Source organism: Heterodontus francisci, chromosome 7, assembly GCF_036365525.1.
Source record: "Heterodontus francisci isolate sHetFra1 chromosome 7, sHetFra1.hap1, whole genome shotgun sequence".
Taxonomy (NCBI): Eukaryota; Metazoa; Chordata; class Chondrichthyes; order Heterodontiformes; family Heterodontidae; genus Heterodontus; species Heterodontus francisci.
Genome location: NC_090377.1, coordinates 52,014,088 through 52,038,193, shown reverse-complemented (window position 1 = coordinate 52,038,193; position 24,106 = coordinate 52,014,088). Strand labels below are relative to the sequence as shown.

The following is a 24,106-nucleotide window of genomic DNA, read 5'->3' as shown; positions in this document are numbered from 1 at the left end:
GGACAAGAAGGTGTAGCTGAGCTGAGGTAGAAGATCAACCATGATCTTTCTGAATGATGGAGCAGGCTCAAGCATCCAAATGACCCTATTCCTGCGCCTATTTCTTATGTTCTTATGACTGTAGACAAAAGATATAATAGGGGCAGCTATTAGGCAGAGGGCTTTACTGAGAAATAATGCAGTTTTACAGAGGAGGATCACTTCCATTTGTATCTATGAGGATCAGCGGATGTACAATGGTATTGAAATTAACATCCATATAAATCAACAGCATCTTAGGGGGAAGACGGTGGTGTAGTGGTAATGTCACTGGACTAGTAATCTGGAGGCCCAGACTAATGCTCTGGGACACAGGTTCACATCCCACCATGGGAGCTGGTGGACTTTAAATTCAATTATTGCCATGAAACTATCACTGATTGCCCGAAAAACCCACCCGGTTCACTAATGTCCTTTGGGGAAGGAAAGCTGCTGTCCTTACCTGGTCTGGCCCATATGTAACTCCAGACCCATAGCGGTTGACTCTTAACAGCCCTCTGAAATAGTCTAGCAAGCCATTCCATTGTCAAGGGCAATTAGGGATGGGCAACAATGCTGGCCTTGTCAGCCACGCTCACACACCATGAAAGAATACAAAAAAAAGTGTCTGCCAGTGTAGGCCACTAACAGGAATGCACTTATCAGCCAAGCCATTTCCTTAATTTGGATTTTCATTTTCAGGTATCTCTTCTCACTGCTGTCACCATTTTATGATGAGCTATGTAAATTCAGGTCAGGATAGTATCCCACTTCATATACACAGCCCTTGCACATATGGGCAAAATAGAAATTATTGGGAAGAACATCACCAGAAGCGGCAATACAAATCTTACCAATCTAACGTGCATCCTGATACCTAACTTTTCTAGATGATTAAATTCCAGTGGATATTAAGAAATTAATGTTCAACATATAAATCATTCCAAAATTTAACTTGCAATACAATATAGGTAACACATGAGATATGAAATGCTGCATTTTATGTCAGTTTCACAGATTCACTTACCTATTGGCTGTCTGTATGGATGATAAACATGGATGTCAAAAGGCCTGTGGGTGGTATTCACCAACAACACCCTGCCTTCCCCAGTGTATTTATTTGCTTTCTCCACTGATTTTGTATTCCAATCAGTCCAATATATTGTATCTTCAAACAGGCTAATGGCAAATGGGTGGCTGAGGGTTCCATCAAATACTGTGTGCCGATGATTTCCATCTAGGTTGGAAAATCTACAAAAGACAATAACCATTTATGCTACCATCAGGCAGTCACAATAACAAATGCAAGCTTACATCTGAGCACTGGACTTCCAGAGCTCAAGTTCAAATCCAAGCTTGATCATCATTCAAATTGTTCTCCATGAGAGTTTTGAAGATTTTTATCTAAATTAGTTGTCACAATTGGTTTATACAGATGTAAATGAGTAGCAAATGTGGAGAAGCATGTGACTTAGAATACCTTAGTCTTTCAGGAGAAAATAACAGCTGTGGGGCCTTACTGAAGGGAAATTAAATGTAACTGGTGAAAAAAGCATTGCAATGAAAATATATTCCATGATTTTCCTGGGAATTTGCACCATTTTAATTTCCCCTCAAACATCCAATCAAACACAGGACATTATTGACAGTTAACTAGATAAAAGGGGAGTTTGTAGGTAAAGAGTTGTTGGTAATGTAGAGCTGGAAGAGGTCAGCAGTTTTTGACAGCCCCCTTGAACCATCAACAAAGTGTTAGCTTCTAACTAAAATCACAGACTACCAATTGTTTGATCTTAGGTGCTGTTTTATATGCGCAGAATATGCCAGAGCATTTTGAAACCAGCTTAATGAACAAATTGTCTTAGTTTATGTACTTTAGTCACATTTTATATTGTGTTTTTGGGAAAGAATTTTTGTAGCATTGTAGAATTCAAAGATAAATCGTAGTATTCGTGACAGGATCACTATATTGTCTATTGACATTGCCACTATGGTCACTGTGGTGTATTCTGATTAGAAAGGCAGGCAAATATGGAATAAGTTATCAGTGGTAAGATTGGTGCAACAGCCAGCACAATTTTGTCTGCATCACTCTTCTTGCTGGTGCAGAAAAATCCGGGCTATTGTTTTTGATTATAAAATGTACTCTATTGTACCTATTGTATTGTAGGTACTAACAATTTATGCAATAAAACTGGAATTAGACAAAATGGTTTGTATTTTATTATTCAAAACAGAAGTGCTTACTCAATGTAATTCAGGTGAGCATCAGTCCAATAGAGTTTATCGTTTGTGTAGTCAATGGTCAATCCATTGGGCCATTCCAATTTTGTGGTAATAACGGCTGATTTGTTTTTACCATCCATGCCCATGCGACCAATGTATGCTTGATAACCCCAGTCAGTCCAGAAAACATACCTGCAAAAAGTTTTAAAAACTGTTGCATATAATAGTAAGGTCTCTAGCAAGTCAAATTCTATCTTGTCAGATTGCTGTATGCAGCATGACAGGAATTTCAATCAGCTCAATAATAGCATAAAATAATATTTTTTGTTTAAAATAAAAGCTTTTGCAAATCAGAGAATCTGATTGGGGAATTTTGTCTTGTGATAGCGTAAGTAAGACTCCATTCTCAATTTGTAAAGTCCATTTCAATGCAAGGTTCATAAATTCACAGCAGGAAAATAAGCATGGTGTATTCCAAAAGCAAAATACTACAGATGCTGGAAATCTGAAACAGAAACAGAAAATGCTGGGAATACTCAGCAAGTCAGGCAGCATCTGTGGAAAGAAAAACAGAGTTAATGTTTCAGGTCAATGACCTTTCATCAGAATGTATATGCCAGATAATTTTGATTGGTCGCATTTACCACTGAACACTGAACTTATGAAGTGAGAGTGACTGCCCTTGCCATCAAGGCAGCATTTGACTGAATATGGCATCAAGAAGCTCTAGCAAAACTGAAGTCAATGGGAATCAGGGGGAAAATGCTCCGTTAGTTGGAGTCATACCTAGCGCAAAGGAAGATGGTTGTGGTTGTTGGAGGTCAATCATCTGAGCTCCAGGACATCACTGCAGGAATTCCTCAGGGTAGTTTCCGAAGGCCCAACCATCTTCAGCTGCTTCATCAATGACGTTCCTTCAATCATAAGGTCAGAAGTGGGGATGTTCGCTGCTGATTGCACAATATTCAGCACCATTCATGACTCCTCAGATACTGAAGCAGTCTGTGTAGAAATGCAGTAAGACCTGGACAATATCCAGGCTTGGGCTGATAAGTCGTAAGTAACGTTCACGCCACACAAGTGCCAGGCAATGACCATCTCCAACAAGAGAGAATCTAACCATCTCCCCTTGACATTCAATGGCATTACCATTGCTGAATTCCCCCACTATCAACATCCCTGGGAGTTACCATTGACCAGAAACTGAATTGGAGTAGCCATATAAATACTGTGGCTACAAGAGCTGGCCAGAGGCTAGGAATCCTATGGCAAGTAACTCACCTCCTGACTCCCCAAAGCCTGTCCATCATCTACAAGGCACAAGTTAGGAGTGTGAAGGAATACTCTCCACTTGCCCAGATGGGTGCAGCTCCAACAACACTTAAGAAGCTCGACACCATCCAGGACAAAGCAGCCCGCTTGATTGGCACCCGATCCACAGACATTCACTCCCTCCCACCACCGACGCACAGTGACAGCAGTGTGTACCATCCACAAGATGCACTGCAGCAACGCACCAAGGCTACTTAGACAGCACCTTACAAACCCGTGACCTCTACCACCTAGCAGGGCAAGGGCGACAAATGGTTAGGGAACACCACCACCTGCAAGTTCCCCTCCAAGCCACACACCATCCTGACTTGGAAATATATCACCGTTCCTTCACTGTCGCTGGGTCAAAATCCTGGAACTCCCTTCCTAACATAGAAACATAGAAAACAGGAGCAGGAGTAGGCCTTTTGGCCCTTCGGGCCTGCTCCGCCATTCAAAAAAAATCATGGCTGATCGTCTAATTCAGTACCCTGTTCCCGCTTTCTCCCCATATCCCTTGACCCCTTTGGCATTAAGAAATATATCTATCTCCTTTTTGAATAGATTTAATGAATTGGCCTCCACTGCCTTCTGCGGTAGAGAATTCCACAGGTTCATCACCCTCTGAGTGAAGAAATTTCTCCTCATCTCGGTTCTAAATGGCATACCCTGTATCCTGAGACTGTGACCTCTGGTTCTGGACTTCCCAGCTATCGGGAACATCCTCCCTGCACCTAACAGCACTGTGGGTGTTCCTACCCCAAATGGACTGCAGCAGTTCAAAAACGCAACTCATCACTACCTTCTCAAGGCTAATTAGGGATGAGCAACAAACGCTGGCCTAGCCAGCAATGCCCACATCCCATGAATGAATAAAAAAATCCAATATCAACAATGCAATAATTTATCATGTTGGCTTTATATTTGTTAGCTAAAGATAGTTGTGAAGAAAGTTGCTGCAACGAAGCCTATCTGACATGTCTTCCTAATGTTAGGTGCACTATCAAAAGAGAAACCTTTCTTTAAGCTGGCATTGCACTTTAAAAAGATAAACTTTTATTCTTATATAGTACGGCCTGGAGTTTACGTGTGATTGCATTTGTTTTTTCCGCATAAATAGCCCAATATCAGCATAACTAACACAAAAGATTGTGGAATTTTAAGTGCAAATTGTGTCAGCGCAACGTAAGTTTCCATGATCTTTTGTGCTAGTCTTAAAAACAGTGCACCAGAAGCCAGCCTTACCCACACACTGGCCATGTCCCCAGGATGAATTTCTCACCATCGGGACTTTCCGCTAATTGCACTTGTTTGCAAACCTTCATAGAGGCTTCAAAAATTAAGCTGGATCTTTTGAGCGCAAGTGCACTTATAGGTAAATTTTGATAGGTTCTGAATGATTTTTTTAAATTTACTAAAGAACTGACTATTGTACCCCAATCGAAAATAGTTTGTATATGTTTTAAAAATCATTTTCAGTCTTTTAAATTGGGTTACTCACAGGTGGTGGGTTGACATTTTGATTTAAAATGCTTTTTGAGATATACCCATTTTTAGCTATATTAATCAAACTTTACCAAGTTACCACCCAAATATATCAAGGAATATTCTTAAAGCAATTAAAAAAAAATTATGTTTGAAAATGCTGTCTGATTGGGCTGGATCAGGGCCGATTTTGCATTTGCTATATGAAATTAATTTGCACAGAAACCCGGGGGAAAAACACTTCTCCAAGCAGGTGCAATTTTGGGTGCAAATTGCACCTGAGTCACTGACTGTGCCAAAGCGGAAACTCTGCCCCTCGGTGTTTTTTTTAAAATGCGAGTAAATAATTTAGGGTCCTCACCCATATTTAGGATGAACAGCAATAGCTCGCGGGTTCTCAAAGCAGTAGATATTGCCTGTATCCACACAGTGGTCAGACAGCTTTTTACGGAATCTTCCATCAAGTTCAGCAACATTAAGACAATTTTTAAAATGATCAAGCCAGTAAAGTTTCCTAAAAAAATAAAAAAAATATTCAGTTAGCTCACAAAAAAAGTATTCAACATTTTCCAATAGTAAGCTATGTGTAATAAGTTTGGATGTATACTTAAGAAGGAAACATCTGCAGGATTCTAGGGAAAGAGCAAGGGGTGAGACTAATTGGCAGCTCATTCAGAAAGCTGGCATATCCACAATGGGCTGAGTGGCTTTCGATGCTGCATGATTCAATAATTGTTACATACTCATGCACTGTGGGAAGAGACTGACCTTGCACAACAGCAGGTATGTATCTAGATTGTACATTAAACATATAAAATTAAAAATGTAAGAGAGTTGGCATGGTTTAACTTTTGGTCAAGCCCATTTATCATAAATTTGGCTATTCTCACTACTCCCCACCAAAAAAAAAATCAACACCACTATTTCATGATTTCAACTCCCTCCAAGGCAAGGACAAGTCATCCTTTAAACACAAATAGGAAAGGAAATACAAGAGCAAAGCAGAGTGGATGCCGGAAATCTTAAATAAAAATGGAAAATGCTGGAAATACTCAGCAGGTATGGCAGCATCTGTGGAGATAGAAATAGAGTTAACCAAGAGATTCCAACATTTTCTGTTTTTGTTTAGGAAAAGAAATATCCAACTTAGTTACAAAATATAGAAGAAAGGACCACTCATTCCATTGTTTGGATACACCCACAAGATTGGATACGTACAAGCAGGTAATGTTTTTAGTAATATTTCAGTTAGCTCGCGTTCATGTTATTGATGGAAAAACTGAAACAGTGTTAAAGCCTTGATCATAATTCTAAATAAACATGCCTACATGCTCTTGTGATTTCACAGTCACTTCCAGGCCATGTTTTGAACTTTAGAGTAAATTCAGTGATCCCATGCTCCAAGTGGAGAACAACATTCAAAAGGAACAAAGGCAGGAAAACAGGCACAACAGCACCCCATCTCCAAATCATACAAACCTACGAATTTAGGAGCAGGAGTAGGCCACTCGGCCCTTCAAGCCTGCTCCGCTGTTCAATAAGTTCATGGCTGAACTAATTACTCCACATTTCCACCTACCCCCGATAACCTTCTGCCCGCCCTGCGTATCAAGAATCTATCTACCTCTGCCTTAAAAATATTCAAAGACTCTGCTTCCACCGCCTGTTGAGGAAGAGAATTCCAAACACTCACGACCTTCAGAGAAACAGTTTCTCCTCATCTCTCTCTTAAATGGCGGCCCCTTATTTTTAAACAGTTACCTCTAGTTCTAGATTCTCCCATAAGGGGAAACATCCTTTCAGATTTGTGCTCCCTACAATGCCGATTCCCCCACGGGAATGCAGAATCTGTTGAATTTATCTTTTCATTTCTAGCTGTGGACCTTCACCAAGATCAGAAGAAGTTTCATGTAAGCCAACATTGTACAAACCTTCAACCCATTCTTGATCTGAACAAATTGAAAGCCCACAGCATCCAGTGCTTGTGACTCACTGGGCTGAATATTACCAGCCGCTCGACGCCGTGGGTCGTAGTGCAGGGGCCATAGAAACATAGAAAATAGGAGCAGAAGTAGGCTATTCGGCCCTTTGAGCCTGCTCCACCATTCATTATGATCATGGCTGATCATCCAACTCAGTAACCTGTTCTGGCTTTCGCCCCATACCCTTTGATCCCTTTAGATCCCTTCTTGAAAACATACAATGTTTTGGCCTCAACTGCTTTCTGTGGTAGCGAATTCCACAGGTTCACCACTCTCTGTGTGAAGAAATTTCTCCTCATCTCAATCCTGAAAGGTTTACCCCGTATCCTTAGACTATGACCCCTGGCTCTGGACTCCCCCAGCATCGGGAACATCCTTCCTGCATCTACCCTGTCAAGTCCTGTTAGAATTTTATTGGTTTCTATGAGATCCCCCCTCACTCTTCTGAACTCCAGCAAATATAATCCTAACCGAATCAATCTCCCCTCATACGTCAGTCCCACCATCCCAGGAATCAGTCTGGTAAACCTTCACTGCACTCCCTCTATAGTAAGAACTCCCTCTATAGCTCGTAAAACTCTGTGGGGAGAGGCCTGCCTTGACCCACGACGTCGAGATGGGCCTGCCGCATATCACAGGCGGCAGAGGGACCTCGGTGTCGCCGCCCCCAACTCCTGGTGACGCGCCCTTCATCAGCATATGAAAATTAACACTAAAGAGATGAAAATAAACTTACCTGCAGGCGGCTGCCATCACACACTGATTTTGCGGCCGCCATTTGTGCTTCGCGTGCCTTCGGAACTCCATATGGAGTTCCGAGGCGAGAACCTGGTGGAGAGGGGGGGAGGAATAACATTTTCAGGGCAGGAGGGGTGGGGGAGCAAGGAAAACAAATTTAATTGGTTGTGTGAATGGTGGGAAAGGGTTAGAGGCCAAATGTTAGAAGATTGGGGGGAAAGGTCGGGAAGGGAAGAATGTATTTGTTGACAATAAATGCCAATTAAATGACCATTGAGTGTGTTGGGGAAGGGCCTCCACATCTTTATTAATTGTTAATAAAAAAATTTCACTTTATGTTCCTGTAAAAGCTAAAATTAATTCTAAGGGCTTAAAGCTCTTTAAAAATGGCGCCGGCATCTACACGTCATTGGGGGCAGCCGCCCCACCCCCTCTATTTGAATGAGCCCCCATGCGTAATATTGCGGCGGCTCCTCAGCGGCGCTTCCGTGTCGGAAGGCCGCCGAGTTCAAAGCGTACCAGCGCAGAGCGCGGCGCGCTAATAAAATTCAGGCCACTGTTAATGGTAAATACTACCACATTGTCACCTTCAAATATTTAGATTTTCGTTGCGGTTTTATTTATTTTGGGTTGACTTCCATTAAATCTTTCTCCTTTAAAAAGATTTAAGAACTTTCCTCAACACAATATTTGATAACATAAATCTGTTCCTACGGAAGGTAATACAAATGCTGCACTTATTCAGCAACGTATCTCAGATAACTGTCCAATAACAATAAAACAACTTCACAACCAAACAATGGCTTTAGTCACCATGGAATTTAAAAATAATATATAATTTTAATGAGATTTTGTTCTGATAAAGTAATTTTAAACTGAATAACGTCCATCATATTCATTTGAGATACAGAGACACAACAAAATGGGCTGGATTTTACCTTAGGCGGACGGGAATTCGCCACGGACGTAAAAGTCAGTGGTGAACCCACTTCTGCCTCGCCCGGGGATCCATCCTGCATTTTAAGGGTCCCTGGGCTTTAATAGTCCCAAAGCAGGACTTCCACCCACTTGAGGGAGGAGGTCCCGCCTCATTGAGCTGCTGGCCAATCAGCGGGCCAGCAGCTCTTAGTCCCAGCAGCACCACCGGGAGCGGTGGCCACTGCTGGGACTACAGCCTAACCGACACCATGGAGCCAGCAGTGAAGGTAAGTTGGGCATGCCTCACCAGTGAGATCGGTTGTGCCTGGTGTGACTGGAGTGGTCGTTTGGGGGGAGGGGGCATCTTGGGACCAGGGGGTGGGTTGGGAGTTGGTGGCAGCTCTCAATCAGGCACCCTGTGCCCGACTGCCATGGCCCCACCTCCCCCCGGCTCGTGGAAAGGCCAGCAGCTATTGCTGGGTGGTCTTTCCCGTCCCCAGCACACCCGCTTGCCATGGGTAAAATACCCATGGAGGCAGGTGAGGGCCCTTAAGTGGCCGTTAAGTGGCCACTGAAGGGCCTTGATTGGCCTCGGGCGGGCGGGACATTTCCCCCCCAGCCCAACCGCCATAAAGTTGACCAGAGGCGGGAGCGGGGCAGGTAGGCCTCCCATAGCCTCCTGCTCAATTTTACGCCACCCCATCCTCCCCCATGCCACCATTCGATCTGCTGGGGTGGCGTAAAATTCATCCAATGTCATTGTTAATCTTTGCTTATTCCAGATATTGGACAAATGACAAATGCTTTAATCCCTAAAGTCTGGGTTAAAATATAATTAATTATTATTAGGTCTGATTTTATTCTGTAGTAGTTTGAAAATGATAAAAAAAAGACCTCCAGGTAGCTTCAACTAATAGGTTGTCTTACCTTCCAATCCAATCAACAGCCAGGCCTTCTGCACCTTGCAGATCATGGTTAATGACAGTCTCCTTTTTTGTTCCATTCAGGAACATTCGCTCTATAATTCTTCGGCCCAAGTCAATCCAGTACAACCTTTGCTCAATTCTGTCAAAATCCAATGCCACCACATTGATGAACCCTTGTTCAACAAGAGTGTAAAATTCCCCATCAACAGAGAGATTACGTATGTAGTAGCGATTACTGAAGAGGAGATAAGGAGTAATATTGCTGTTTTGGCGACAACTTTTTCCATCAGGTTCCCGAAGATGTCCTGGGGCACATTTGCAGATATATGAACCCTCTGTGTTTTCACAAATCTGACTGCAAACACTTGGTGTTACATTGCATTCATCAAGATCTTCACAAGTTTGTCCATCATCCATGAGATGGTAGCCAGGATAACAAGAGCAGAAGAAACTGGTCAATGTGTTGGTGCAGCTGTGTGTACATTGATTCAGTGCAGGATCACTGCATTCATCAATACCTGTAACAACATATTAAGAAAAGGTAAAACTAACAATGCAACAAGTCACAGACCAAAGTCACAGCTCACCATCACCTTCTCAAGGGCAATTAGAGAAGGGTACTAAATGCTGGCCTAGCCAGCAACGGCCACATCCATGAACAAATTTTAAAAATGGCTTCCTATACAATGGCTTATTAAATTAATATACTGTTCTTATGAAAGAGGAGCAAAAGAAAGTAAAAGATAAATGTTATTTTGATACGTAAAATTGCAATCTTACTTACGATAAAGATATAGCACAATTTACTGCAAAATTAAAATCACTTCAATGAGGAGCCTGCAACTCTATAACAAATTTAATAATTGAAAAGTGCATAAAATGTATTATCCTTACATGATATTCATTAAATTTTATTAGAAAAGTAACTCGCACAAAAGCCTCGATTTTAAGTTGGGAAGGATTTTATTTTTCCATTCTCTTCAAACACTTTAGTTTATTCATTATAAAAATATTGGAGATGAGGGGAATAGGTTGTTTGACTAGGCAGGGCAATTGGAGGCAGGAGGTCATGGGATAAAACCTCCAAGAATATGTCCATCCAGGGTTGCAATCCCAGAAGAGAGCTGGAACAAGGGTGTATACCGGACTGGAAAATCCAATTGCTGGTCTTCTGGCCAGTTCCAATGAAAAGGAGAAATAGTTAAAACATCTTAAAATAAAATAATGGCTCACATGGCTCAGCGTAGAGACCAAGAAGCTTTTAGATTCAAGCACTAATCAATACAGAACTAGTTGATCACAACCGGGTAGGGACTAGGGTGTTCTAATCTGCACAATTGCTCTGGAAGAAGGAAAGAAAAATCAGCCAAAGATTTTTTTTAAAAATACATTGGGTGATAGAGTTGATACCCTGTAGCCCTTTCATCACATGGACAATTCCAGATTCATTCTTAAAGTTGATGAAAAGCAGGTTCACAAATTTAAAAAAAAAGTTCTTTAAACTGAATACATACCACATGTTTTCTCATCGCTATTATCAGAACAATCATCCACTTCATTGCACACCTTGCCACTTTCAATACAACCTCCATTGTCACATTTGAAATGATGTGGAGGGCACGTTGGCTCAGAGGTGAGACACTGGTGTTCCATCTCATCAGATCTATCTCCACAGTCATTATCACCATCACAGACCCATAATTGTGAAATGCAGCGGCCATTCTGACACGTAAACTGGTGCTGGGCACATGGATGGTACCTACATCCTCGTTCATCACTACCATCACCACAGTCATTACGTCGATCACATCTGTGGTCAAAGTTAGACATTGAATATTGAAAATGTCATGCACACCCCTCAGTAACTGTAATGATGCTATTGAATTACTTATGGTCAGAGCCAGCAAGTTCATCATACTCCACCCTTCTTTGAATCACAACTACAAAACTCAACTTCACTGCAGTGCAATAGATAGCCAAGGCACTCCATTTCATTAGCAAAGGGATAGAGTCAAGTGAGGTTATTTTGCTCTTAAGCAAGGTATTGTTCAGATCCAACCTGGAATGCATTGTTTAGTTCTGATTACCTAATTGTTTGAAGGATATATTATTACCTTTGAAAGGGTAAAAAGCTAAGCAAATCAGATGATTTCGAAGTTATGAGGAAAGATAGTGAGTTGGGGGACTGAATTTTATTTACGCGCCTCACATCACGGTGGCGCGCTTTGAATTTGGCGGCTTTCCATCACGGAAGTGTGCTGCTGAGAGCCTACGATATTTTGCGCGGGGGTTCATGTAAGTGGAGGGGGTGGAGCGGCCATCCCCTATGATGTAGAGGGTGCGGCCGCTGCATCCCCGGCAACGACGTCCGGCGCCACTGCGCAGGTGCCAGCAGAATTTTTAAGGGGCTGCGAGCCCTTAGGAGAAATTTTAATATTTAAAAATATATTGTGAAGTATTATGTATAAAAAAATTAATAAATACTGGAGGCCCTTTCCCCCCCACCAAATGTTTGTTTACGGGGCATTATCTTCAAAAGGAACTTTATTAGCAACCCGTACCTTCCCCCCTAACATTTTCCCTTCAACCCCTTCCCACCATTCCCACAACCAATAAAAAGGGTTTTCTCCGCTCCCCCCACCCCTCCCACCTTGATAATTGCAGTGCTCCTCCCTCCACACCAGTGTCTCGCCTCGGAACTCCACACGGAGTTCTGTAGGCATGCGAGTTGTGGCTGGCAGCCGTAAAATCGGTATGGGATGGCCTCTGGGACCAGGTCAGTTGATTAGCGTCTTATCGTAACTAATTTTAATATTTAAACGAAGGCCCCGTCGCTTGGCAGCAGTGGGGGGGTGGGGATGGTGGATGATGGACAAACTTGTGAAGATCTTGATGAATGCAATGTAACACCAAGTGTTTGCAGTCAGATTTGTGAAAACACAGAGGGTTCATATATCTGCAAATGTGCCCCAGGACATCTTCGGGAACCTGATGGAAAAAGTTGTCGCCAAAACAGCAATATTACTCCTTATCTCCTCTTCAGTAATCGCTACTACATACGTAATCTCTCTGTTGATGGGGAATTTTACACTCTTGTTGAACAAGGGTTCATCAATGTGGTGGCATTGGATTTTGACAGAATTGAGCAAAGGTTGTACTGGATTGACTTGGGCCGAAGAATTATAGAGCGAATGTTCCTGAATGGAACAAAAAAGGCCTTGCTGCTGCCAGTAAAATGCGGTGAGGCATTCTTGGCAATGGGGGCCATGGTGGGCCGCTCCCACAAGTATTTTATGGGCCCCCCTGCCACAACTCCTGACGCGAGAGGCTAGTAAAATTCAGCCTGGGATTTCTCTTTGGGGTAAAAAGCATTGTGCTAACCTAACTGAAGTTTTTACGATAATGTAAAGGAACAACAAAGCTGATCCAGACAAATTGTTTGGTGTGGTGAGCAGTCCTAGTACTAGGGAACATCTTAAAAATAAGGAAGTAAGTGGGAAGTCAGAAAGAGTGCTTTTAATAAAACATGAGAAGAATTATCTACTTAAGAAAGCGACTGAAAGTAGTAGCATTTATAGATTCAAAAAGCAGTCTGATCTGAAGATAGAAAGGATTGAGGAATACGATGAAAATATGAATATGTGGGTTTTAGAGCTATCAGAAAGGAACAGGCTTGTTTGGACTAATGGCTATTTCTTGCTCCTGAAAATTCTTATACTCTTAGTTGATATAATCTGTGCTCTTGGTTTGGGTACATTGCTTACTCAAGTTTTCAACACTCACTAAGTGTGAGTCTCGGAGGGCGGAGTTCCAGAGCGGTGAGTACATAAAAAAAAACTTACTTCAGGGATTCTCGGAGCAGACTCGGAGGGCAGAGTTCCAGACCGGTAAGTTACCTCGGGTGGGAAAAAAAACTGAAAAAGTGACGTCACAGGAAAGCTGTGACCTAATTGGCTGGTAGGGAATCTATACCGAATTTGAAAATAAAACTGATAAAAATTGATTAAAACACTAATTAACTAATTAATAAGTAGAGTAACTAAACCAGAGGGAAGAGATTACTGTATTTTGACAGCATTTAATATTTATTGTAGAAATCTAGCACGAGGGACCACATAGTGAAGTGTATCATAATTTAGTAAGGATTTAATAAGTATTTATTTATTTTATATCAATTAACTAATTAGTGATAGAAATGACAGTTAGAGGGGTGAAGTGCTTGACCTGTGAGATGTGGGAAGTCCGTGACGCTTCCAGCATTCCGGGCGACGACATCTGCAGGAAGTGTACCCAGTTGCAGCTCCTCACAGACCGCATGGATCGGTTGGAGCGGCAACTGGATGCACTTAGGAGCATGCAGGTGGCGGAAAGCATCATAGACAGGAGTTTTACAGAAGTGGTTACACCCAAGGTGCAGGCAGATAGATGGGTGACCGCTAGAAGGGGCAGGCAGTCAGTGCAGGAATCCCCTGTTGTTATCCCCCTCTCTAACAAGTATACCGTTTTGAATACTGTTGAGGGGGATGGCCTATCAGGGGAAAACAGCAGCAGCCAGAGCAGTGGCACCACGGCTGGTACTGTTGTTCAGCAGGGAGGGACAAAGCACAGAAGAGCAATAGTTATTGGGGACTCTATAGTCAGGGGCACAGATAGGCGCTTCTGTGGACGTGAAAGAGACTCCAGGAAGGTATATTGCCTCCCTAATGCCAGAGTCAAGGATGCCTCTGAACGGACAGAGGGCATTCTGAAGGGGGAGGGTGAAAAGCCAGAGGTTGTGGTACACATCGGTACCAACGGCATAGGCAGGAAGAGTGATGAGGTCCTGCAGGGGGAGTTTAGGGAGTTAGGTAGTAAGTTACAAAACAGGACCTCCAGGGTTGTAATCTTGGGATTACTCCCTGTGCCACGTGCCAGTGAGGCTAGAAATAGGAAGATAGTGCAGCTAAACACGTGGCTGAGCAGCTGGTGTAGAAGGGAGGGTTTCAGATATCTGGATCATTGGGCTCTCTACAGGGACAGATGGGACCTGTACAAGAAGGATGGGTTGCATCTAAACTGGAAGGGCACTAATATCCTGGCTGCAAGGTTTGCTAGCGTCACTCGGGAGGGTTTAAACTAGTGTGGCAGGGGGGTGGGAACCAGAGCAGTAGGACAGCTAGTGAAGTAAATGAGGAGGACATAGTAAATAAGGCCAGTAGGACTAAGAGGAAGAGCAGGCAGGGAGATGTTGCTGAGCACAGTGGGACTGGTGGTCTGAAGTGCATTTGTTTCAATGCGAGAAGTATAACAGGTAAGGCAGATGAACCTACAGCTTGGATTAGTACTTGGAAATATGATATTGTTGCTATTACAGAGACTTGGTTGAGGGAAGGGCAGGATTGGCAGCTAAATGTTCCAGGCTTTAGAAGCTTCAGGCGGGATAGAGGGGGATGTAAAAGGGGTGGGGGAGTTGCATTACTGGTTAAGGAGAATATCACAGCTGTACTGCGGGAGGACACCTCAGAGAGGTCATGCAGCGAGGCAATATGGGTGGAGCTCAGGAATAGGAAGGGTGCAGTCACGATGTTGGGGGTTTACTACAGGCCTCCCAACAGCCAGCGGGAGGCAGAGGAGCAGATATGTAGACAGATTTTGGAAAGATGTAAAGGTAACAGGGTTGTAGTGGTGGGTGATTTTAACTTCCCCTGTATCGACTGGGACTCACTTAGTGCTAGGGGCTTGGATGGGGCAGAATTTGTGAGGAGCATCGAGGAGGGTTTCTTGAAACAGTATGTAGATAGTCCAACGAGGGATGGGGCCATTCTGGACCTGGTATTGGGGAATGAGCCCAGCCAGGTGGTCGAAGTTTCAGTGGGGGAGCATTTCGGGAGCAGTGACCATAATTCCATAAGTTTTAAGGTACTTGTGGATGAGGATAAGAGTAGTCCTCGGGTGAAGGTGCTAAATTGGGGGAAGGCTAATTATAACAATATTAGGCAGGAACTGAAGAATTTAGATTGGGGGCGGCTGTTTGAGGGTAAATCAACATCTGACATGTGGGAGTCTTCCAAACGTCAGCTGATTAGAATCCAGGACCAGCATGTTCCTGTGAGGAAGAAAGACAAGTTTGGCAAGTTTCGGGAAGCTTGGATAACGCGGGATATTGTGAGCCTAGTCAAAAAGAAAAAGGAAGCATTTGTAAGGGCTAGAAGTCTAGGAACAGACGAAGCACTTGAGGAATATAAAGACAGTAGGAAGGAACTTAAGCAAGGAGTTAGGAGGGCTAAAAGGGGTCATGAAAGGTCATTGGCAAACAGGATTAAGGAAAATCCCAAGGCTTTTTATACATATATAAAGAGCAAGAGGGTAACCAGGGAAAGGGTTGGCCCACTCAAGGACAGAGATGGGAATCTATGCGTGGAGCCAGAGGAAATGGGTGAGGTGCTAAATGAGTACTTTGCATCCGTATTCACCAAGGAGAAGGACTTGGTGGATGATGAGCCTAGGGAAGGGAGTGCAGATAGTCTCAGTCATCTCATTATCAAAAAGGAGGAGGTGTTGGGTGTCTTGCAAAGCATTAAGGTACATAAGTCCCCAGGACCTGATGGGATCTACCCTAGAATGCTAAGGGAGGCAAGGGAAGAAGTTTCTGGGGCCTTGACAGAAATCTTTGCATCCTCATTGGCTACAGGTGAGGTCCCAGAGGACTGGAGAATAGCCAATGTTGTTCCTTTGTTTAAGAAGGGTGGTAAGGATAATGCAGGAAATTATAGGCCGGTGAGCCTTACGTCAGTGGTAGGGAAACTATTAGAGAGGATTCTTCGGGACAGGATTTACTCCCATTTGGAAACAAACAAACTTATTAGCGAGAGACAGCATGGTTTTGTGAAGGGGAGGTCGTGTCTTACTAATTTGATTGAGTTTTTTGAGGAAGTGACGAAGATGATTGATGAGGGAAGGGCGGTGGATGTTGTCTATATGGACTTTAGTAAAGCCTTTGACAAGGTCCTGCATGGCAGATTGGTGCAAAAGGTGAAGTCACACGGGATCAGAAGTGAGCTGGCAAGATGGATACGGAACTGGCTCAGTCACAGAAGACAGAGGGTAACAGTGGATGGGTGTTTTTCTGAATGGAGGGATGTGACTAGTGGTGTTCCGCAGGGATCAGTGCTGGGACCTTTGCTGTTTGTAGTATATATAAATGATTTGGAGGAAAAAGTAGCTGGTCTGATTAGTAAGTTTGCGGACGACACAAAGGTTGGTGGAGTTGCGGATAATGATGAGGATTGTCAGAGGATACAGCAGGATATAGATCGGTTGGAGACTTGGGCAGAGAAATGGCAGATGGAGTTTAATCCGGACAAATGTGAGGTAATGCATTTTGGAAGGTCTAATGCAGGTGGGAAGTATACAGTAAATGGCAGAACCCTTAGGAGTATTGACAGGCAGAGAGATCTGGGCGTACAGGTCCACAGGTCACTTAAAGTGGCAACGCAGGTGGATAAGGTAGTCAAGAAGGCATACGGCATGCTTGCTTTCATCGGTCAGGGCATAGAGTATAAAAATTGGCAAGTCATGTTGCAGCTGTACAGAACCTTAGTTAGGCCACACTTAGAATATTGCGTGCAATTCTGGTCGCCACACTACCAGAAGGACGTGGAGGCTTTGGAGAGGGTACAGAGGAGGTTTACCAGGATGTTGCCTGGTCTGGAGGGCATTAGCTATGAGGAGAGGTTGGATAAACTCGGATTGTTTTCACTGGAACGATGGAGGTGGAGGGGCAACATGATAAAGGTTTACAAAGTTATGAGCGGCATGGACAGAGTGGATAGTTTGAAGCTTTTTCCCAGGGTGGAAGAATCAGTTACTAGGGGACATAGGTTTAAGGTGTGAGGGGCAAAGTTTAGAGGGGATGTGCGAGGCAAGTTTTTTTACACAGAGGGTGGTGAGTGCCTGGAACTTGCTGCCGGGGGAGGTGGTGGAAGCAGATACGATAGCGACGTTTAAGAGACATCTTGACAAATACATGAATAGGATGAGAATAGAGGGATATGGGCCCTGGAAGTGCAGAAGGTGTTAGTTTAGGCAGGCATCAAGATCGGCGCAGGCTTGGAGGGCCGAGTGGCCTGTTCCTGTGCTGTACTGTTCTTTGTTCTAAGGTGCACTCTCAGGATTCATGTTCAGATTCAAAATATTCAAAGCAGAAATAATGTTGATTCAAAGTATGCATAAGTAAGACAAATACTTGAGCAGAGATGATTTGCAACAGTGCATCAGGGAACTAAAAATGTACCAAAACTAAACCATTGAAGAATCCATAGATATAAAAGTATCAAAACAAACATAGAAAATGAGGGATTAGCAAAAAAAACTTCCAAAAATAGATACAAAACACTAGACTTTCCTGAGGAAATGATCAACCATCAATAATTCCACTGCAAATAAGCATTCGGAACAAATCATCTTCAAAGACTTTCCCCTAATTCAAATGAATTGTTGAAATTCAGACTAAAAATTTGCATTGTGATGTATCTACTGAATAATTCCTTTGTATATATGAATACCAGCCAGAATTTTACATTAGGTGGATGGCTGCACCCATTGGCCAAAAAGTTGGGGCTGAGCCCGCCTCTGCTGGACCCTGAGAGCCACGCCATGATTTTTCGCTCCCTCAGCCCTTAATTGGCCTTGGGCGAGACTGCCACCTCCTTGAGGCAGGAAATCCCACCTAATGGAGCTGCCGGCCAATGAGCGGGCCGCTAGCCCTTAGTCCCAGCTGTGCTACCGGGAGCGGTGGCCACTGTTGGGACTCCACCCAGCCATCGGAAAACAAGAACCATAGAAAAAGTACGGTACAGAAGGAGGCCATTCAACTCATCGTGTCCCTGTCAGCCGAAAAAACTAGCCGCCCAACCTAATCCCACCTTCCAGCACCTGGTCCATAGCCTTGCAGGTTACAGCACTTCAGGTGCATGTTCAGGTACCTTTTAAAAGAATTGAGGGTTTCTGCCTCCACCACCATTCCTGGCAGTAAATTCCAGACACCCACCACCCTCTGGGTGAAATTTTTTTTCCTTATGTCTCCTCTAATCTTTCTACCAATCACCTTAAATCTGTGCCCCCTGGTAATTGACCTCTCCACTAGGGGAAATAAGTCCTTCCTGTCTACTCTATCTAGGTACCTCATAATTTTGTACCCTTCAATGAAGTAACCCCTCAGCCTCCTCTATTCTAAGGAAAACAACCCTAGCCTGTCCAATCTTTCCACATAGCAGCAACTTTTGAGCCCTGGCAACATTCTTGTAAATCTCCTCTGCACTCTCTCCAGAGCAATTATGTCCTTTCTGTAATGTGGTGACCAAAACTGTACGTAATACTCCAACTGTGGCCTAACCAGCGTTTTATACAGTTCCAGCATTACATCCCTGCTTTTGAATTCTATACCTCAGCCAAAAAAGGAAAGCATTCCATATGCCTTCTTCACCACTCTATCTACCTGACCTGCCACCTTCAGGGACCTGTGGACATGCACTCCAAGGTCTCTCATTTTTTCTACCCCTCTCAATATCCTCCCATTTATTGTGTATTCCCTCACTTTATTTGCCCTCCCCAAATGCATTATCTCACACTTATCTGGATTGAATTCCATTTGCCACTTTTTCTCCCACTCAACCAAACCATTGATATCTTTCTAGAGTCTATGGCTATCCTCTTCAGTATCAACTACACGGACAATTTTTGTGTCATCAGCAAAATTCCCAATCATGCGTTCCACATTTAAGTCCAAATCATTAATATATACCACAAACAGCAAGGGACCCAACACTGAGCCCTGTGGAATGCCACTGGAAATAGCTTTCCATTCAAAAACATCCATCGATTACTACCCTTTGTTTCCTGTGACTGAGCCAATTCTGGATCCAACCTGCCACATTCCCCTGTATCCCATGGGCTTTCATTTTACTGATCAGTCTCTCATGCGGGACCTTGTCAAATGCCTTACTAAAGTCCATGTAGACCATATCCACTGTCCTCATCAATCCTTCTTGTTAATTCCTTAAAATACTCAATTTAGTTGGTAAGACATGACCTTCCCTTAACAAATCCATGCTGACTATCCCTGATTAATCTGTGCCTTTCTACGTGGCAGTTTATTCTGTCCCTCAGAATAGATTTTAACAATTTACCCACCAGTCGGTCAGACTGACCGGCCTATAATTATTTGGGCTATCTCTTGCACCCTTTTTAAACAATGGTACAATGTTTGCAGACCTCCAATCGTCTGATACCTCTCCTGTATCCAGTAAGGATATGGAGATTATCCTCAGCACATCCGTTATTTCCTCCCTGGCTTCCTTTAACAACCTGGGATGCAATCCACCCAGCCCTGACAGTTTATCCACTTTCAAGGATGTCAGACCCTCTAGTACTTCCTCTCCCATTATGCTTATTGTATCTAATACCTCACACTCCTCCTCTTTAACTACAATGTCTACGTCAACCCTCTCCTTTGTGAAGAAAGAGAAAAAAAAAATCTCATTAAGAACCCTGCTCACATCTTCTGCATCCATGCATAAGTTCTCTTGTACATCTCTGAAAGGCCTTATCCTTAGTTATTTTCTTGCTCTTATTGTACTGATTAAACATCTTTGGGTTTTCCTTGATTGTATCTGCTAATAATTTTTTATGAGCTCTCTTTGCTTTTCTAGTTTTGCTTCACCCCTGCACTTTCTATACTCCTCTAGGCTTTCTAAAGTGTTAAGATTTTTGTGATCGTCATAAGCTTTCTTTTTCTGCTTTAATTTACGCCGTAAGCCTCTAGATAACCAGGGGGCTCTAGATTTAGCAGTACCACCTTTATCTTAGTGGGCACATGACTGTAGTATCTTGTAGTTGCCTCCCACTGGTTTGCCACTAATTTTTCTTCAAGTAGTTTGAATCCTGTATCCAGCCGACTTTTGCCAAGTCACCTCTCAGTTTCTTAAAATTTGCTTTCCCCCAATTTAGAACTTTTAGTCCTGTTTTATCTTTGTCCTTTTCCATGATTATGCTAAACCTTACTGAATTATGGTCACTATCTCCAAAATGGTCACCCGCTGTTACTTCCTCCACTTGCCCAGCTTCATTACCGAAGACTAAATCTAGAATTGTACCCCCTCTCTTTGGGCTTGTTACGTACTGGCTAAAAAAGTTCTCTTGAGCACAGTTCAAGAATTTTGTCTCCTCTGTGCCCTTCAAACTGTTTGTATCCCAGTTGATGTTGGGGTAGTTGAAATCCCCAACTATTATTGCCCTATAGTTTTTGCACTCAGAAATTTGCCTACATATTTGTTCTTCTACCTCCTTCTCACTATTTGGGGGTCTATAGTACATAAGATCAGGTGGCAGGTTGTTCAACCTTGCCCGTCTAAGAGTGAAGACCAAAGTACGGAAAGTCCTCATCAGGGAACTCCTCTTTGCTGACGATGCTGCATTAACATCTCACATTGAAGAGTGTCTGCAGAGACTCATCAACTGGATTGCGGCTGCCTGCAACGAATTTGGCCTAACCATCAGCCTCAAGAAAACGAACATCATGGGACAGTACGTCAGAAATGCTCCTTCCATCAATATCGGCGACCACGCTCTGGAAGTGGTTCAAGAGTTCACCTACCTAGGCTCAACTATTACCAGTAACCTGTCTCTCGATGCAGAAATCAACAAGCGCATGGGAAAGGCTTCCACTGCTATGTCCAGACTGGCCAAGAGAGTGTGGGAAAATGGCGCACTGACACGGAACACAAAACTCCGAGTGTATCAAGCCTGTGTCCTCAGTACCTTGCTCTACAGCAGCGAGGCCTGGACAATGTATGTCAGCCAAGAGCGACGTCTCAATTCATTCCATCTTCGCCGGAGAATCCCTGGCATCAGGTGGCAGGACCTTATCTCCAACACAGAAGTCCTCGAGGCAGCCAACATCCCCAGCATATACACCCTACTGAGCCAGCGGCACTGAGAGAGAGAGAGAGAGATACAGCACTGAAACAGGCCCTTTGGCCCACCGAGTCTGTGCCGACCATCAACCACCCATTTTATACTAATCCTACACTAATCCCATATTCCTACCGCATCCCCACCTGTCCCTATATTTCCCTACCTACCTATACTAGGGGCAATTTATAATGGCCAATTTACCTATCAACCTGCAAGTCTTTGGCTTGTGGGAGGAAACCGGAGCACCCGGAGAAAACCCACGCAGACACAGGGAGAACTTGCAAACTCCATACAGGCAGCACCCAGAATTGAACCCGGGTCGCTGGAGCTGTGAGGCTGCGGTGCTAACCACTGCACCACTGTGCCGCCCACTTGAGATGGCTTGGCCATGTGAGCCGCATGGAAGATGGCAGGATCCCCAAGGACACTTCGTACAGCGAGCTCGTCAGACCCACCGGCTGTCCATGTTTCCACTTTAAAGACGTCTGCAAACGCGACATGAAGTCCTGTGACATTGATCACAAGTCATGAGAGTCAGTTGCCAGCGATCGCCAGAACTGGCAGGCAGCCATAAAGGTGGGGCTAAAGTGTGGCGAGTCGAAGAGACTTAGCAGTTGGTAGGAAAAAAGACAGAAGCGCAAGGGGAGAGCCAACTGTGTAACAGCCCCAACAACCAATTTTATCTGTAGCACCTGTGGAAGAGTCTGTCACTCTAGAATTGGCCTTTATAGCCACTCCAGGCGCTGCTTCACAATCCACTGACCACCTCCAGGCACTTACCCATTGTCTCTCGAGACAAGGAGGCCAAAGAAGAAGAAGAAGAAGATAGTACACTCCGAGTAGTGTGGCTGCCCCTTTTTTATTTCTGGACTCCATCCATATGGCCTCATTTGATGATTCATTTAGCATATCATCCCTCCTCAAAGCTGTTATTGATTCCTTAACTAATAATGCTACACCCCCTCCTTTTTTTATCTCCCTCTCTATCCCACCTGAAAACTCTATATCCAGGGATCTTGAGTTGCCATTCTTGCCTCTCTTTAAGCCAAGTTTCCGTTGTAGCAATGTTATTGTGTTGCCATGTGTCTATCTGTGCACTCAGCTCAGTGGCTTTATTTACTATACTCATTGCATTTAACGAAATAAATATCCTTTAACACTGCCAAATTCCACACTTTTTAACCTTTGCTTCTTCCGTCTTTCAGAATCACTTGCTAATTTTCTGCCTCCTGTTCCCTGCCCTAAAATTGTCCTATCTAAGACTGGAAGATAGAGGAAGGACGGCCCCAGAACAAAGGTACGATTTTGGGGCCTCGCCAAGGACAATCGGCCGAGCCGCGGTAAGGGGAGATCGATTGTTGTGGGTTGCGGGGGTTAGTGTTGTGCAGTGGGGGCTGTTGGAGCTTCAAGGGTGGACCTCCATGGGGCAAAGGATGGCCGATCAGGAGGTGACCCCACCAGCCCGCAAGAAGGCCACCAGGTTTTACCTGGCAGTGTTCTTGGGGACTTTGCTGTCCGCCTGCCTGAGGTAAAATTCCTGCATTGATGTGAGGAGGCCCTTACGTGGCAGTTAATTGGCCACTTAAGGGCCTTGATTGCCTGGGGTGGACGGGCCATTTCTTGCTGCCGCTACCCCACATAAAATTGCAGTGGGGGCAGGAAGGTGCCTCACCGCCTCCCATTCAATTTTACACCCCCCAACCACCAGCCTGCTCGTTGGGGGCCGTAAAATTCCAGCCACCATTTTAAAGAGAAATAACAATCTGAAAAGTCTGAATTGTGTCAAAATTCAGATTGATCTGATTAAAATGTAACTATCTCTTATGCAATATATTAGTGCGCACAGTGTTCCAAGTTCACATTCAAAATTGCTTAATTAATATTTCCACATTGGCACAGAATTTGCAGTAGTAATAATGACAAGACGGTCAGAGGTCCTGGTTATTACTGTGTAAAACTGACAGCAATTTCTAGTCTTCATACATGAGCATAAATGCAGAAATCCAGAAGTTACTCGGAGAGATACCCTGCTCCCTGTAGGGTGTGCTGTTGCAGTCTTTGTTGAAAAGCTCAGCACTGAAATCACTGTTAAGTATGAACCTAAACTAATTACTCACTACTCTCATTCTAAAGACTGATGAAAAAGTTAAGCCTTATTCAATCAGGAGTAGCTGAGTTTTTAATGGTGTACCAAGTCATAATTACTGATGAACAACCTCTCTGGTCCCAAAAAAATTGTTTTACGAGTATGGAGTCTTAGTTCCTCAAAGAAATAATGGGCTGAAATTTATGTTACTGCCGCGGTGATCGGCAGCGGCCGTAAACTATGGCGGTCTGCTCGTTCAGACCGCCCGTCATGGAGCCACCACGATATTAAACGTGGCAGCTCATTTAAATGGCCAGTGGACCCACCCCCCCCCCCCCGATGATGTGCAGGGTGCGGGCAGTGTGTCCCCGGAAATGGCGTTAGGCACCATTGCGCTGGCCCTGAAGCCATTTTTAAAGGGCTTTGAGCCCTTACATTTCCTGCTCCCGTCGCCGAGCGGCAGG

General features: G+C 43.9%; 1 protein-coding gene across 1 annotated transcript in view; it reads right to left on the bottom strand.

The window, feature by feature from the left end:
- The window catches only part of lrp2a (low density lipoprotein receptor-related protein 2a), a 418,190-nt gene that overhangs the window by 107,983 nt on the left and 286,101 nt on the right, over positions 1-24,106 (bottom strand). Inside the window, exons 49-53 of the mRNA XM_068035173.1 lie at positions 11,119-11,414; positions 9,606-10,122; positions 5,402-5,554; positions 2,266-2,436; positions 1,046-1,269 (exon numbers count right to left, since the gene is read on the bottom strand). Coding sequence (XP_067891274.1) covers positions 1,046-1,269; positions 2,266-2,436; positions 5,402-5,554; positions 9,606-10,122; positions 11,119-11,414 — 1,361 coding nt within the window. The remainder of the gene's footprint in view (positions 1-1,045; positions 1,270-2,265; positions 2,437-5,401; positions 5,555-9,605; positions 10,123-11,118; positions 11,415-24,106) is intronic.